Here is a 17,753-nt window from a genome sequence, read left to right as displayed (position 1 = left end):
GTAAGTTTTGAATTCAGGAAGTATGAGACCTACAGCTTTGTTCTTCCTTGTCAAAACTGTTTTGGTCCTTCTGTGTCCTATGTATTTCTCTATGAATTTTAGGATCAGCTTGTCAATTTACACAAAAAAAGGCAGCTGGGATTTTGATGGGGGTTGTGTTAAATCTGTAGATCCATTTGGAGAATACTGACATCTTACCAATATTAAGTCTTCTGACCCATGAACACAGGATGTCTTCCCATATATTTAGGTCTTCTTTAATTTTTTTCAATTATGTTTTGCACTTTTCAATGTATAAGTCTTGAAATTATTTGTTAACTTTATTCCTAAGTATTTTTTATGATGCCATAAATGGAATTGCACATATAATCTCATTTTTGGATGGCTCTGGCTATTGTATAGAAAAATAATAAATTTTTAAATATTGATCTTATATCCTGCAATCTTGTTGACCTCATTTATTACCTCTAATAGTTTTTGTTTGTTTGTTTGTTTGTTTGTTTGTTTGTTTGTTTGTTTGTTTTGGTGGACTTCTTAGGACTTTCTATATACAAAATCATGTAATCTGCAAATAGAAATCATTTTACTTCTTCTTCTGGTCTGACTGCCCTGTCTACAACCTCCAATATGGTGCTGAATGGAAGTGATGAAGGTCTTGCTCCTGATCTTTGGGGGGAAAGCATTCAGCCTTTCACCATTAAATATGATGTTAGCTGTGGGTTTTGGGTAGGTGCTCTTTATTAGTTTGAACAAATTTTTATTCCATTTTATTCTTGTTTGTTTTCATCATGAAAGAGTATTGAATTTTTTTTCAATGCCCTTTCTGCACTTATTCAGATAATTATCCGGATTTTGTTCCTTATTCTATTCATATGGCATATTATATTGGTTAATTTTCATATATAATTAACCTTGCACTCTTGGGATAAATCCACGTGGCTATAGTACATAATCCTTTTTTTAGTTTTAATTTTGTTTAAGTTTGTTTATTTATTTTTGAGAGAGAGAGAGCACACCAGGAAAGGACAGAGAGAGAGAGTGAGAGAGAGAATCCCAGCAGACTTCATGCCACCAGCGTGGTGCCCGATGTAGGGCTTGAACTCACAAACCATGAGATCTTGACCTGAGCTGAAGTCAGACGCTTAACCAATGGAGACAGCCAGGCGCCCCGTGCATAATCCTTTTTATAGGATTATGGATTTATAGGATTATTATAGGGTGCTGGATTTTGTTTGAAAGTAGTTTGTTGGGATTTTTGCTTCTATATTCATAAGGGATATTGGTTTTCTTTTCTTGTGGTATCTTTGTTCTGGAATTGGTAATAGTGGTTTCATAAAATGAGTTGGGAAGTGCTCCCTCCTCTTTTATTTTTTGGAAAAGTTTGTGAAGAATTGGTGTTATTTTTTAAATGTTTGGTAGAAATCACCAGTGAAGCCATCTGGCCCTGGTATTTTCTTTGTGGAAGTTTTGGTTACTAAATCAGTATTTTTACTTCTTATAGTTCTCTTCAGGTTTTCTGTTTCTTCTTGAGTCACTTCCAGTAGTTGTCTCTTGCTAATAATTTGCCCACTTCATTTGGGTTATCTAATTTGTTGGCATAATTGTTCATAGTATTCTCTTATGGTATTTTTAAATTTTTGTCAGGTCAATAGTGATGTTTCCCCCTATCATTCCTGATTTAATAAACTTAGTCTTCTCTCCCTTACTCTTGGCCAAACTGAAGATTTATCAATTATTGGTATTTTCCTTTTTCTTCCTTCCTTCCTTCCTTCCTTTCCTTTTCTTTCTTTCCTTTTTATTTTTTTTATCTTTTTACTGTGAGGTAATGGCATATATTATCCATTATGGAGACTTTCCTTTTTCTTATTTAAGCTTCTATTTCTGTATAACCTTTGAGACTTACTTCCATGGTTTGTCTACTAAGTCCTGGGAATGAATTTCCCTGTACCACTCTTTATTTCCCTTGCCATCAAATGTTCACTTATCTCTTTATGACTTTGGGCAAGTTAATGATCATCAAATAATATTTTCTGACCTTTATAAAAGGATAATTTCAATTAACCTCTTTGTGTATTTCACAGTCTTGTGGAGGTGGGGCTTATGGAGTGGGGCTCAATATATTACCAACATTCTAATTTGTTTTTTTCACTCGTGGTTGTTAGTAGGTGTTTGTTGGTCTTTTCGAAGAAGATACTGTGTTGATTCTTTGTTGTTGCTGTATGCTCTGTTTCATTTCTTTCCACTGAAACATTTATTGTTTCCTTTTGCTTGCTTTGGGTTTAATTTACTCATCTTTTCCTGGTATCTTAAGGCAGAAGTTCAAGTTATTGACTTGCAAACTTTCTTCATTTTTAACATAGGTCAATAAATATTTCATAAATTTTCTGAATGGTCTGGAACAACTAGATTGATTGACATTGGAAAAGTGACGAAGCTTTGCCCTTAAGAAGAAAAGGTCCCAAAGGGCAGGGACCAGTGAGATAAGATGCAGTACAAGACCAAATTTCTAGAAAGGGTAAAGAAAGATGCCACAACATCATAAAAGGAATTCTCAAAAGAAAGATGGATGCAGAAGGTATTGTAGGAAGTGTTGCTGCAGATAATAAAGTATAATTACACTTTGGTGTTTGGGCTTTTTGTTTGTTTGTATTTGAGAGACTTTAATAAGAATTCAACTGCTTTTCCATTTCTTTCCAAAATTAGGCTTGTGTCTTTTTCCCTTTTTCGCTTTCTTTTTTTTAAAACTTCTTATATCTAGTTAAGTAGTATACGCTCATAGTGAAAGCACTATACAGAAAGGTATAGAGAAGAAAATGAAAGTCATGAATATCCCTCCCTAGATTTTCATTCTAAACTTTTTAATATGCACAATACACAATCGCTTACCCTCATTTTAAAATTCAAAACGTCCTGAAAACTGAAAATTTTGCAGAAAATCATTTTAGTGGCAAAACTTGACCTGACTGGATATGAGGCTATTTATAGACTTTACTCCTATCTCTATGAATATTAATACTCTTATTTGCAGTATATTATATAATATATGAAATATTATCTTTCTGAAAGGTGGACTATTCTGATTTCTGAAGTATATCTGGCCCCAAGGATTTTGAATAAGGGATTGTAAGCCTAGCTATATTAAAAATTATATATATATATATGTATGTATGTATGTATGTATGTATTATATATATATACATACACTCACAGACGTTATTCTAAATCTCTACTTCTTAACAGCATATTGTGAGTATTTTACTGTCATTAAATATTACTGGAAAATTTTTTAATGGTACCGTAATATTCCATCATGTTGATGCATTCTTGTTCATTCAACCTCTAGCCTTTTCTATATGTGAGACATTTTCAATTTTTCCATATTATAAATAGCACTAGATTAAACATCTTTGTATATAAATTTTGATATGTATCTCTTGATATGTTCTTGGAAGGAATTCATACATATAGAATTGTCAAGACAAAGCACAAATATTTTAAAGATTTGTGATATATACATTAAAAAGGACTGCCAGTGTCTCCAGCTAAAATGGAAGGTTGTCGTTCCCAGCCCACATGTCCATCCTCATTTGTGCTAATGGCGCTTTGACATACAGAAGTTTCAAAACTTCATCACTCCAAACTATCCGCCTTGGTTTTAGATTCTGATATTATGATTAAGAAAATCTTAGCTACCCCAATAGTACCAATACATTCTTTTTTTTTTTTCTTCTATAGCTTAATTAACCTAGAATTTACTTTGGAGTTTAAAGTAAAATAAAATTGTTACTTTTTTCTAAAGTTAACCGGCTAGCCCAACAATGTCTATTGACTAATCCATTTTTCCTCCATTGATTTGAAATGTGAATCTTATCATAGACTAAGCTTATTATAGATACTAGAGCCTAATCTGAGGCCTTTCATTTTGCTTCATTGATCTGTTTATCTACTCTGAGCTTCCACACTGATTAAATTATTGCCATTTGATAAAGGTTTACAAATCTAGTGGTGCTCATTCCCCATTATTCTTTTTCCTTTTCAAAGTTTTCTTGGTTATTCTTGTCCATTTATTGTTCTAGATGATCTAAGATCTTTCTACTATCCAATTAGAACAAGAAATATAGTTGGAATTTCAATTAGACTTTCCTTCAATTTATAGATAAATTTAGCAACTATTGACATCTTTACAATATTGAATCTTTACACTGGGAATGTGGTTTGACTCTCCATTTGTTCTATCCTACTGTTATGCCTCTAAGAAAGTTTTATAGTTTTCTTCTAATAGGTATTTTAAAAATTATTCCCCAGTTTTATTTTTATTGCTATAGTGAATGGGATTTTTTACATTTTATTTTACAAGATTGTTCCATTGATTTCTTTAATATATTTATTTTGTGATCAGCCACCTTACCAAACTGTCCCGTTAAATCTAATAGTTCTTCAGTTGATTCATTTGTGTTTCTAGTTAGACAATTACACTGCCTGAGAGTAATGATGATTTTTGTCCCTCCTTTCCAATAGTTATATCTTTTATTTATGATTCTTACAATACATTAGCTATATCTTCCACAATAGTGCTCAATAATAGTGGTGACAGCAGACATCTTTATCTTATTCTTGACTTTAATGTGTCTGGTTGTTTACCAGTAAGTAAAATGTTGATGTCTGAAGTTCATATTCATTATCATATTAATAAAATGTTATATGTATCAACTTCTTAAAAGTCAAATACAAATGTTTAATTTTTATAAAAAGGCTTTTCAGCACCTATCAAGGTAATAATATGATAGCCTAAGGAAGAGTCTTTTACTTTTTGTTGTGATGAGATTTCTTAATACTATATCTTTCTTATACCCACCCATGCATTCCTTCTTGGTCAAGGAAAATTACTATTGTTTTGTATGGTATTTTTTTTAATGACACAATGAATTCTTTTTGTTTGCATTTCAGTTAAGATCTTTACATTTACATTGACAGGCAGCGTCAATCTGTAGTTTTCTTTCTTTTATGAAGTTATTACTATCTTGTCTGTTTCTATCAGGATAATGCTATTCCCTCAAAATAAAGAGGAAAATGTATCATCTTTTCCTATGTTCTGAAATGGAATAAAGTATGTGAAAGTTTTAGAAGATTTACTAAAAAAAAAACCAAGCCCAGAGCCTCTGCTCAGGTCATAACGTAAAAACTTCTCATTTTTCTCATCTTGATTATTGGTGTATTCAGGTTTTTTTTTTTTTATACATTTGTATTTTTCTACAGACTTGTCCATTTTAATGATATTTTTAAGTTTATTACCATAACTATGCACTGTTCTCTTGTTATTTAAAATTTTTCATCTGTATGTGTTTTTATGCCCATTTCCTCATTCCTACTTCAGTATATTTGTGGGTTTGTATTTTACTTGTTCTCTTTCACTTGTGTTTGGATTCTATCTTCAAACCCATCCATCCTCTATCTCCGTTATCCAGGCTCTGGTAGGGTTCTCATGCTAAAGACACCTGTCTTCTCTCTTGCCCAGGCACACAGTGTTTCTGGGCAGAATTTGTCTGCTCCAAATCTCTCACTGCAGAGTCTGACAGGCACCTGACAATATCCATAGTGAGAAGCTTTTCTTTTCTTACAAAAATGTATTTGACTTGGTCCCATTCCTCAAGTTGCTGTCTGGTAACTGGTTAATTCATCCAATGAAGGCAGTGAAAAGGAATGCAAGAACAGACCACTGCAGTGGGATTTGGAAGCCCTGAGATAAGGCCTGAATTAAGTCTGTCCCCAGCCAGCTGTATGGCCCAATCTCTAGACTTTAGTTTCCCCAGCTGTAAAATAAGGTAGTTGGATTTCAAGATTTCCAGCCTATTAACCTTGAGTATCCTATGATTGTCTAGTATCCAGTTATCCAAATAAAATCTTTCTAGTTGAGACTAGATTACTATGTTATTCTGTACATATTATAGTTTCATTTTCACAGATATTTGGGGGATAGTAAATAGCATGAGACTTTCTAGCATTCTCAAAACTTATTCATCAAAGAGTTCTGTATAAAATTCATTGGGTCCTGGAAGACTGGCAAGTTGCCATAAATACCAGAGCAACACAGCCTACCTTTAAGGTGGTTAGTAAGACTTAACCATGAATAGTTGCCATTACAACTGGAAGCTCTTTACATGGAGTTTCAGGATCAAAATCAAATGTACTCTGTTTTAGTATCCTAACAAAGCAACCAACAGAAGCTTGAACAATTGTTGGAAAAACTTAAGTCATGGCAAGAAATGGAAATCACCAAATTGCCAAGCAAAGTAGTATGATAACATGTAATAACAGTAAAGGTGATAGCACAGTTCCAGCTAAATTTATTTAATGTCATGGTTATAATTTCTCCCAAAAGAAACCCTGAATTTCTTATTTCTGTTTTAAACTCTGGTCCTAGACAATAGCATTATTTTGAGGTCATTTGAAATGGTAATTCTAGTTGGAAACATGCCCATCTTCTAGGAACAATATACCCTTCTAAGAAATGCCCCCACTCTAGCCCCACACATGTGCTTCCTGCTATGAATCCATCACCAGAGCAATATTCATTGATTGGCTCAGAAAGGAACATGTGACCAAAGCAAAACCAATGAATTTCTTCCCTTGCTATTTGGATCTGGGGCCAAGAGAGTAAGGGGAATTTCCCTGGGAATGCTGAACTTGCTAAACATATAAGCAGTGACGCTCACAAGCCACCAGAGACCAAGAGTTCTGCCACATAGAGATTGGTGCATAGTAAGACAGGAAAAAGGAACCCATAAGCAGAGAGAAGTGGGGCATCTGGACAAAGCAAGTGGACAAATATCCATAAAGGAATACATCTGAGGGAGATTTGGAAGCTACAAGGCTGCAAGAGAGGCATCACTCTTAGACCAATGAAGGTGACTGGCATGTTGCCATAAATACCAGAGCAACACAGCCTACCTTTAAGGTGGTTAGTAAAACTTAACCATGAATAGTTGCCATTACAACTGGAAGCTCTATACATTGAGTATCAGTGTTCAGACTGAAGAAAGTGACCATTAAAACATGGATCAATATAGAGTATAGAAGGGTATGGTGACAGTGAACAGAGAAAAGTCAAGATGAGAAAACAGACAGTGACCATAGACCATGATACCCTAAGCTAATGGTTTGCAGTAATTTTTTAGTGCAGGACACATGGCATGGTGAATACTTGGAGAAGACTAAATTGATTTTATATCACATTATGTTAACTTACTAATAAACTCAATGTAAGTTTTGTTTCACAGGGTAGGTTTGGTTATGCATAATCAATCACCTTTATAATCTTTATAAAGACATAAATGAATTAACCCAATAAGGGATAGTTCCAGAGATCTGAACCTGAAAGATACCAAATGGCAATGCCAACAATATTCAGATTTCCAGACCATGAGGAGCAGATGAACAGCCCTCCTATAAACAGCCATTCTATAAAAAGATGGCTCGATCTTCCCATACAGGTCCTTGTCCTTTGGTCGTGCTGACTCAGTCACTGCTCTCACCACTTATGTGTTTCTAATTCCTCGCCCTGCCTCCTCCCCCTGGAGCAACTTACCTTGTATCTCCCACCATCCCACCTACCAAAATCTCAACTCCTTTTTAGATCCTACTCAAAATACCATCACTGTGATGCTTTCCCTTTACCCCTTGCAGCCCGAGTAGCTCTGGATCTTGTAATCAGGCATGTCTATGCCTCAGTTCCAGCAGTTGCCACAATTACGTGTTTATGTATCTGTCTTTCCCAGCTATTTTGTGTTCGTCTCCGCACTTCCTTGAATCTAGCTTGCTGCCTGTACTAAAGAGTTACTGAAAGAAATTATGAATGAATAAATCCCAAATTACTGTGTGTTATAATAATGGTTATAGTTTTTCAATTTCTGACAAAATAGATTTTTTTGTAATTTTATACAGACAGAGCAATGCCTCTGTATGTTCATTCTTCCCAGTCTGCTATCCATGTAGTATGGACATCTGCTTACTACTTAAAAAAAAATATATATATATTTATATCATTATTATATTATATTATAATAATTATATAATTATAATATATATAATATTATGTATAATATTATATATAATCAGATATAATTATATAATTATTATATACAATATATATAATAAGAATCAGTTATGAAATTATAAGAGGCAATGTTTGGGGCAAAAATACAGAGGTTTTACTAAACTGAATAAATGTCTGATCATACCCAGCTTCAGTTTCTTGGCCAATGCATCAATTTGAATTGTGGGATCAGATCCCATGGACAGGAAACATATCAAAGGTGTCCTGGTATCACTTTCTTCCCAAGTTTTCTCCAGGTTTAGGATAACTGGTTCTGTGTACTTGTCCTCCAAAGAATCTGCAATGTACTTTCTTGCTTGAAAAACAGTACGGTCTGGGCACCAAGACCTAGAAATGAATACAAGTTATAGGAAAAAATTCAGTGTGTTCATTTTTATTCTATTTCATTCTAAGCATCTAAAAAACGTAATTAATTAGCAAAGTACAAAAAGCTAATTCCCAGATCTGCAGCTCTGTGTAAGAAGGATGGGAAGGTTTCCCATCCCTGAATGAATACAAATTTAATCATGTGGTTTTGGTGCGAGGCACTGGGAAAAAATAGGCCAGAGTGGGTAAAAACATGGTCTGTTGTTAACCCACAAGAGCCCTTAGAAGCCAGTTGATCCAAATGTCTCATTTTCAGAAGACACACCAACTACACTGAAGCTTTAATTAGTTTTTTTAAAGCTTATTTTTAATGTTTATTTTTGCAAGAGAGAGCACGTGCGTGAGCAGAGGTGGGGCAGAGAGAGAGGACAGGGGATCCGAAGCAGGCTCTGCACTGACAGCAGGAAGCCCAATACAGGGCTCGAACTCATGAACGATGAGATCATAACCCAAGCAGAAGTCTGATGCTCAACTGACTGAGCCACCCGGGTGCCCCTAATTAGTTATGTTTTTTTTTAATCACATCAATGATTACCCCTAGTCACTGAGGCTATCTGCTTCAGGTAAGCAATTCCTTATTCAAACTCATAGGCAGGACCACATCTATTCTTTGATAAATATTTATCTTGTGCCCACTGCATCAGGCCCCACTTTAGGTGCTGGGGCTCAGCAGGGACACAAGGGGAGGCGTCCTCCACCAGCTCCCGAAGACAATAGGGGCCAACCCGCTGCACACTGTGAAGCTCTGCAGTGTTCAAGGGGAGAATTAAAGTGTCAAAGTTGTCAAAAGTAGGTTGATCAGCAAGCACTTATTTAATACCATCTGTGTCGCCTGCACTGTAGTAGGTTCTATACACAGCAACACATCAAATAAATATCATTTACTATTTGATATTTTGGATCACAGACAAGATCTACAGATTCTTATTTACTAGTAGACTACACTACTCGTTTGGCACAGATTCACTTTTTAAAGGATGGACAAAAGATAGACACATCTATTCCTATAAAAACAAGTAGCCCTGGGGCGCCTGGGTGGCCCAGTCAGTTAAGCATCTGCCTCTTGACTTCGGCTCAGGTCATGATCTCATGGTTTGTGTGTTCAAGCCCCACATCAGGCTCCACGCTGACAGCATGGAGCCTGCTTGGGATTTTCTCTCTCTCTCTCTCTCTCTCTGCCCCTCCCCTGCTTGTGCTCTCTCTCTCTTTCTCAAAATAAATAAACTTAAAAAAAAAGTAATCCTTTCATACTCCGTACATCACAAGGTCACCATTGCTGACCATTCTGATTACTCCCAAAGAGTGGACAATATCCAGGAAACAAGTTTTTCTAAGAAATTCAAGCTCAGGTGTATATTATTAGGGAAAACAAAAACCACTCCAAAATAATCCTACATCTTTTTGTTGCTCTTTTGGTGGCCCCATCTCCCCACCTCCACCCTCCTGCTTTGCTCACAAATCACACACACACACACACACACACCTTCCCATAGCCTTCTCCAGTAGCCTTCTTTGAGCTACTGGATATTTAGAAAACATGAAAAGAAGGAAAAGAAAGGAGAAAAGAAAAGAAAAGAAAAGAAAAGAAAAGGAAAGAATTTTCTTCCTTCACATCATATTTTAATAGCCAAAACAACATTTATACATTTCAATAGGCAATTCCTGTTTTTTTCCTCAAATAAAATTTAATTTCAGCTTGTAGACTAATTGCCTTGTAACTTTGTGAGGATTATTTTTTTTATCAAGTAAATTCAACAATAAGTGATTCACTCAGTGGCAAATGATGAACAGAGGGAATAATAAAGGCATATTTTTCGTGTGTCTTCTGCTAAAAGCACTATCACTAATACATTCCCTGCCACCACCACCATTTTATTTGCTTGTCAAGGAACTAAGGAATTGCCATCCCAAACCGCAATATGGAAGCACACACGTTTCTTAGAATACCCACTGGGACATAGTGAGGTAAACTCACTGAGGTAACATCTGTAATTTGACAATCTGATGAGTGATCCTTCTAAGTCTGATAATACATATGCTCACCTGATAAGTAAAAGTTTGCGGCAGGTATCCAGTGAATCGTTATATCCATCAGGGATAATTTCCTCCTCTGGAGCATCTTTATCAAACCAGCTTTTCCATCCCTTCTCATTACGAGATATCTAAAATAAATAAGCCAATTAGCAAGCCATAGAAATATATACAATTGGAACATGTTGGAGAGGATACTGAGTAACTTTAGAGGGTCACTCTTCACAGGCAAATAATTTTTCAAGCATAACTACACAGTTTGCTTTTTTTTTCAGAATCAGTGACTCAAATAATGTGGATATTCCTATTCCCTTCAGTTTTTCCATTGCTTTTCTACATTTTTCACGGAAATTAAGACAGTGTATCAATTACACTAAATGATCAGGGAGGAAAAAAACATAGAAGGGGGTTTACAAACAACCTGCCAATATTAATGACATTTGGGGCCAGATTATTTTGGGGAAGTAGTCCTGCACACTGTCAGAATGTTAGCAGCATCTCTGGCCTCTACTCAGCCTCATCCCCAACTCATGACAATGAAAAATGTCTCCAGACATTGTCAAATGCTCTCGGGGCGGTGGCAGGGCTGGGGGGTGGCACAAAGCTGCCCTTGCTTGAGGACCACTGATATAGACCATTCTGATAACCAAACCTCTAAATGTTGACCTCTACTTAAAATAGTGATAGATGACAGACTCTAAACTTTTATTTTCTTAGTGATTCCCTGCCTTGAGACCCCAAGCCTAAGAACAGAGGTCTCTCCAAGAGCTGGTCTGAAATACGTGTTCTTTCAGAGGCATGGCAAGAAACGCCAATTTTCAGAGGCATTAAAAGGCACTCCTTGAAGCCCACGTACTGACAAAACTAATTACAAAAACTGTAGATTGATGAGCCCGACGCTGCAACAAGCAGCCGGGATTATTTTGACCATGTTTGTAAGCATGTTTTAAAAGCCATGGTAAGAGCTGCAAGCAAACGGCAAAAGTTAACAGAGCAGATACTGTGTGCCAGATCAAGGATCGGACTGTTACCTGTATTACCCTCATTTCTCACTGAGGCACAGAGGGGTTAAATAACCGCCCAAAGTCCACGTCCCGCAAATAATTCATCATATAGGATCCAGGCAGCACGAAAATGAACAGCAGAAGAATTGCTCTGTAATGCAGTCATTCCAACTTTGTCCCTGGGGCACTAAAAGGAGAGGGAGGATTTCTGAACTGTTTCACAACTGCCACCTTTCTCCTGAAGATTGTTGCAGTGGCTCCTTGGAGTTGACTGCTCTCAAAGAATCTGCCCTGCACACTTGGTGCCCCACCCTACTGCACGGGTACCTGGGTGCTGCCCGCATCGCCCCCTGCGGCCCACCTCCACAACTGCGGCTAGAGAGGAGGCGCGAGAAGAGAGAGGGTGTCCATTCCCAGCTTACTGACCTGGAGGGCATCTGCTAATTTTGACTCTACCCGATGGAGCTTCCAAGCAAGCCCCGTCTGTGATGGGCAATGGGATATCTTCCAGCCCCTGGTTGCTCACCTCCACTTCCCATCCCTTTTCCTGGCTCTATCAACAAAACCACTTCCAGGTGCTAAACAGTTCAGCCTGAGATGCCAAAGCAGGGCAGATGCTGTTTGAGATACTTCTATTTCTCTTCCTGACATCCATTCAGCTGGGAGACTGACCCCCTTCTCCTTCTGCCCTTTCTTGCCACAGAGACCCCAAATCGATGGCCACCTGATGTCAGCTCCCGTGAACTTCTGCAACTTTCCTTAGGATGACCGCTCCCTCATTTCTGGCCCGTCCAATGGTGACTGGGAGAGAAATAACTCATGATGTCAGGGAAAGAGCATGAGGTCAGAGGACAGCTTTGCCATCAGTGGCTATGAGGCCTTGGGCAAGTACTTAACCCCTTTGAATCTGTTTTCTCATCTATAAAGCGGGGCCAATAATACTTCCCTTGCATGGTTATAGCTGTTGCAAAATACTTATTCTATAGTTAAGCAGTAGTAGCTGCCAGATTCCTCACTACAGGTAATTAAATTCTAATCAACAGAGGCAAACGATAATGCCTATCCCAGTGTCAACCTAACCCGCCAGCAGAGGGCGCAATTGGTGAATGATATTTATTTATTTATTTATTTATTTATTTGTTTGTTTATTTATTTATTTATTACTCCAGTGGTGCTCTGAGGTCTCCCTTACCAGTCCCAGCCAGGCTCAGACAACCATATTTTTTCCCAGAGTTACTTGTTTGGTCTTGAGGGACTCATGTGTGGCTGTACTACAAAACAAAATTTACTGTCCATCACAGGTGGACCCAGCCATGGCTGAATAGGTAAAGAGTCTCCGTAATGTTTCAGAAATGCCACTAAACAGACACACCTAGTGTATGCTGGGCAGGGTGTGTGTGTGTGTGTGTGTGTGTGTGTGTGTGTGTGTGTAGAGGGGAGGGAATCAGTGATGACAGCATGAGGTCTCTACCAACTTGCATTCCACCCATCACCCCAGTTGTCTATCACCAGCACCCCCCCAAAAAGATGATTTTCAGCATCTGCCATTGGGAAACCACAGGCCTTGCATCAGTGATAGGTGGTTATGACCAGCAGACCCCAGAAATAAACACTGATCTTTATGCTGAGTTGCACAGCTATTCTCCAGTGAGAACTGAATTCGACAACTAATCCACAGTAACAAATTTACATTTTCAAATAAGAAAAGCAACAGGTGAGGAGCGCCTGGGTGGCTCAGTCGGTTAAGCATCCAAATTCGGCTCAGGTCATGATCTCACAGCTCATGGGTTTGAGCCCCGCATAGGGCTCTGTGCTGACAGCTTGGAGCCTGGAGCCTGCTTTGGATGCTGTGTCTCCCTCTCTCTCTGCCCCTTTCCATTTGTACTCGGTCTCTGTCTCTCAAAAATGAATAATGTTAAAAAAATTTTTTTAAAGAAAAGAAAAGAAAAGAAAAGCAACAGGTGAATCAGGACATGTTCAGCATATTCACCATTTCCTTCACCATTTTATATTTTCACCGTGAAAATGATGATTTTTTTAAAAAGGTTCCATACCTCTTAATGCGGCACAAATTCAAATGTGTACAATTTATTTAATTAGAAGCAGCAGTAAAAATGTAAAAACATCAACAGTCTACAGTAAAGGGACCACCCACCTGTTTGGATTGTAACAACTTGAGTTAAGCAGGCTTATGAATGACCCATGCACTCACACAGGAAGAAAAGGCAGTCACCTTCCCCTGTGACAAGGCTCCCTCTGATATTCCCCCTCCAAAATCTGCCCCAGAGAGCTCGGTGCTTTAATGCTACACTACTGCAGATAGCCCCTTGGGTGAAGGAATTGTCGCCAGGAGGCCCCAATTAAAATGGCCCCGGGTACGTTTGGGTTTACAGATGTGCAGTTTCATCCAGCCCTCTGTTACCTGGTTCATAATCTCTGCAAACTGTGGAAGTTTGCTCAGCTCCACAAGATTCAGCCAGGTCATATCAAGGATCCAGCGGAACGGCTTGGGAGGGCAGGCTTTCAGATCCAGAGCTGCTCCCCCTGGGGAAGGGCATCCGTAGAAATCAGGTCAGCCTGTGCTTCATTTTTAGACACTTATATTCCAAATAACAGACACGAGACAACCATATTACAGAGCAAATGGGAAAATGGGAAAATAATCAAGACAGAAAATGTGGCTATCTTTTTGGAGTACATTTCCTCCATGTCTTAGTGTTTTCTTTTCTGATTTAAACCATCTTACAAAACACAGATGGCAACTTCTTGTCATTTCTCCCTGCACAGAATTTTTCTCAGGTGGTTGCAGTTGTTGGGGGTTTTATCGTGGTTTTTTTTTTTTTTTTAACAATCAATTTAATGACATTTACAATTTTGACTAGCTTGATCTTTTTTTTTTTAATTTTTTTAAATGTTTATTTCTTTTTGACAGAGAGAGAGAGAGAGAGAGAGACAGAGCATGAGTGGGGGAGGGGCAGAGAGAGAGGGAGGCACAGAATCCAAAGCAGGCTCCAGGCTCTGAGCTGTCAGCACAGAGCCTGACGCAGGGCTCGAACTCACAGACCGCGAGATCATGACCTGAGCCGAAGAAGGACACTCAAACCGAATGAGTCACCAAGGCGCCCCTAGCTTGATCTTTTCATGTGTGGTTTCAAAAGTCACTTCTTAGTCCTCACTCCTCCAGAAGTTTGATACTCAATGTTATTTTTTTACCAGGTCAAAAAGATGGATAGATGGAGGGCAGGAGGGATGTAAGACTTCTGTGGTTTTTTAAAGGAGTAACTCATGTTCAGATCATTTATTCATTCATTTATGCAACAAATATTTGCTGAACATCCTTTATGTATCAGTATATGCCAGGCACTGGGGATAAAGCAGAGAAAACCACACAAGACCCCTGCTTTTTAGCAGTCTGGTGGAGAGAATGAATTACACCATTGGATCCTGTTTTGAAGCCAATCACAAATCAAAAGAGCATCCTCAATGTGACAATCTTCCACCAAGACACATAATTATATTTACAATTTCAAAAAAAGTCCTCAACTGCATGTCTCTAGTAACATTTTATCATAATAACGCCAGCTATGCTGTTTAATTCGGATGTATGCAAAACAGTGATTCTGAACTTTTAAATCCTATTATCCTTCAGAAGAACTCATCAAATGCCTTCCACTTCCCCTATGACCTCTGGGCAAAAGAGGGGGTAGAGGGGACAATGGTGGTGGGGGGGGGCATCTGCTCTCCCACTAGCACCTTCCTGAGAAGATGAATGAGCTGAAGTATTCTGCTCCTATAAATCCCTTTGCCCCGCTCTGGGTCAGCAGCTCTGAGCTCCAAAATGCTGTTAGAACGGGTAAACCTTCCTCTGCCACCTGGGGAAAGAGAAAACCGTCCTCTAGCACCATTTCTGCTAGTACTGAGTTTACTGCAGGAGAAGCAACTGTTAGAGAGCATCACCTGCAGACTCAAGGGACTCTGCTTCTCTATCTTAGAGACCAACACATTTTCTTCTTGGTTCTTTCCAAAAAAAAAAAAAAAAAAAAAAAAAGTTTTCAAAGACATCAGGAGAAGACATTTAGGCCACAACGAGTCTTTTCAAACATCTTGGCGTACCTCCCCTAACCCACAACAATCACAGCCCATCCTGCTCCCCAAGATATCCTGGCTCTCTGTGCCACTTGCTAGCTGCATAAACACAGAGACAAAGAACTCAGTTTCTCTCCGATCCCCTCTTCTGTCAAACGGGTGTAATGATATAGAATCCACCAGATTGGTCACTGTGAAGATTAAGTAAATTAATGTATGTAGAAAGCTTAGAAGAGTCTTGGCCCATAGTAAGAGCAACATTAGTTGTTAACATAGTAAACATTAATTCTCTGTTTTGGAAGGCTTGGAAGGCTCGGGTCCAATCCAACCTGGAAGGCAAGAGCAGAGACTCCCTAAGGTGTCTTTGTGTCCGTGGTTTATGACAAAAGAAAGAAGGGATCTTTCTAAAATAACCAGGCGGGGAAAATAGTTATATCAATTACTCTGTAACAAAGGATTGTCCCTGGCATCTATTTCATTTTTCAAAGTACTCTGACATTCTCAGTTGAAGAAGAAAGTCAAAGGCACCTCTCAAATACTGCAGAAACCAAGTAGGAATTGACACAAAGGGACAGTCATTCCTGGGGAATCAAATATTTCTGCTACAATAAATAAGTCTTCTTTCCCTCTTAAGTATGGAGTTAAAAATTATATATATATATATATATATATATATATATATATATATATATATAAGATCTAAGGGCTCTATTTGTTAACTCTGTAAAGAATATTGAAAACAAAATCATATATCATTTTTATGAAAATAATTTGGTTAAAATGTAAGACAGCTCAAAAATGATACAAACTTTATAATAAACCAATTTTGTCTTTAAAAAAAAAAAAAAACTCTTTTACTGCTGAGCTGATTGTACTTCTGTCAACCAAACTGTCATACAATCCAAATTAATCTTTTTAAAGCACTGCTCTGCTCATGCTACTTTTCTGCTCGTAAAACATTCGAAGGCTCCCTATTGCCAACTAAATTAAATCCGAACTCTTCTCACCGGCTCTCCTGGCCCTGTGCAATCAGGCTCTTCCTGACTCTCCAGTTTCATGAAATGGGGTCGTAGATGTGCTCTCACCACAGCCCAGATGTGTAGCCTTTTTAAATTTTTCAGTCACCACTCTAACCCTCCTCACAAATCCCCTCCTCACTGTGTCTTTCAGTCTCCTCTGATTTACACCCTTTCTGCGAAAGATCCAGTCTCCTTCATAGCTTGGGTTTGGCTGGGTGGGTGAGGGGAGAGACTGGTGGGTTGGGATTGTATCTTGATGGGGAGGGTGCCTCAGATCCGCATGCTGCCCTCCATCTCTGTCACAGGCTGAGGTCCCTGCAGTGCATCCTCTGAGCTATGACAAATCCTGCCTGACCTATGGGGACATTGGGCTGCTATCCACAGAGACTGGTCCTTTGTGTCCAGTTACAAAGCTCACCTGCCCTGCAGCTTCTTGGCCTGAACCCCAGGCCTTTGCTGCACACCAGCCCTCTCAAGAGTCCATGCCCATCCATGCCCATGCTCCTGCTTGCCAAACATCAGGCGCATCCATCTAGCCACTCCCCTCCACCAAAGCTGCCATGCACCTGCGAAGTGGGATGTGGCTCTGGGCAGAATGCAGGGGCGTCTCCTGTCTGGATGTTTCTCGAGCACCCTTCTGTACCCACCCAAGGTTCTGCCTCAGGAGCCTGGGAAGAGGTAAGGATCTTGGCACCTGACTTCCTTCTACCTCTGATTCCTTCATCCTTCCCACAACCCATTATGGCCCAACATGCCAGGTTTCCTTCTTCTGTCTAAATCCTATCTGTCTCCTTCTCAGGGGCCATGTTGACAGATGGGATTGGGGAAGGAAAGCCAGCTCACCAACAAGGAAAGATCCAAAGTACACCTCCCTCTCACTTGTATTCCACAGTTAGAAGGCCTTCCTGCATTTGGGGCCCATTTTGCTCCTGCTGCTGCCTGGATTCCTACATGCTTCAATGTCCCTCCTCCCCATGGCCCAGTGTCCCAGACATTGAGGATGTGGCCCCAAATCCAAGTGAGAGAGCTTCAAGGTGACTGAAATGAGTCAGAAGAAGCTTCTAGGTTTGGTGAATTTAGGTTCACTTTATTTAAACGTCCCAGAGACCTCAAACTGTATGCCTGGACCCTCTG

The 17,753-nt window shown here is 38.9% G+C and overlaps 1 protein-coding gene across 5 annotated transcripts in view; it reads right to left on the bottom strand.

The window, feature by feature from the left end:
• The window catches only part of DNAH8 (dynein axonemal heavy chain 8), a 347,525-nt gene that overhangs the window by 73,742 nt on the left and 256,030 nt on the right, over positions 1-17,753 (bottom strand). For all 5 annotated transcript variants that reach the window (XM_086706753.1, XM_086706756.1, XM_086706755.1 and 2 more), the window contains 3 exons: positions 13,937-14,058; positions 10,523-10,641; positions 8,238-8,440 (listed from right to left, as the gene is read on the bottom strand). In XM_086706753.1, the coding sequence (XP_086562879.1) occupies positions 8,238-8,440; positions 10,523-10,641; positions 13,937-14,058 (444 nt within the window). The remainder of the gene's footprint in view (positions 1-8,237; positions 8,441-10,522; positions 10,642-13,936; positions 14,059-17,753) is intronic.

This window comes from Puma concolor, chromosome B2 (assembly GCF_028749965.1).
Source record: "Puma concolor isolate L17-30 chromosome B2, mPumCon1.1.hap2, whole genome shotgun sequence".
Lineage (NCBI taxonomy): Eukaryota > Metazoa > Chordata > Mammalia > Carnivora > Felidae > Puma > Puma concolor.
The sequence above is the reverse complement of the archived record's forward strand: the minus strand, read 5'-3'. Positions and strand labels throughout refer to the sequence as shown.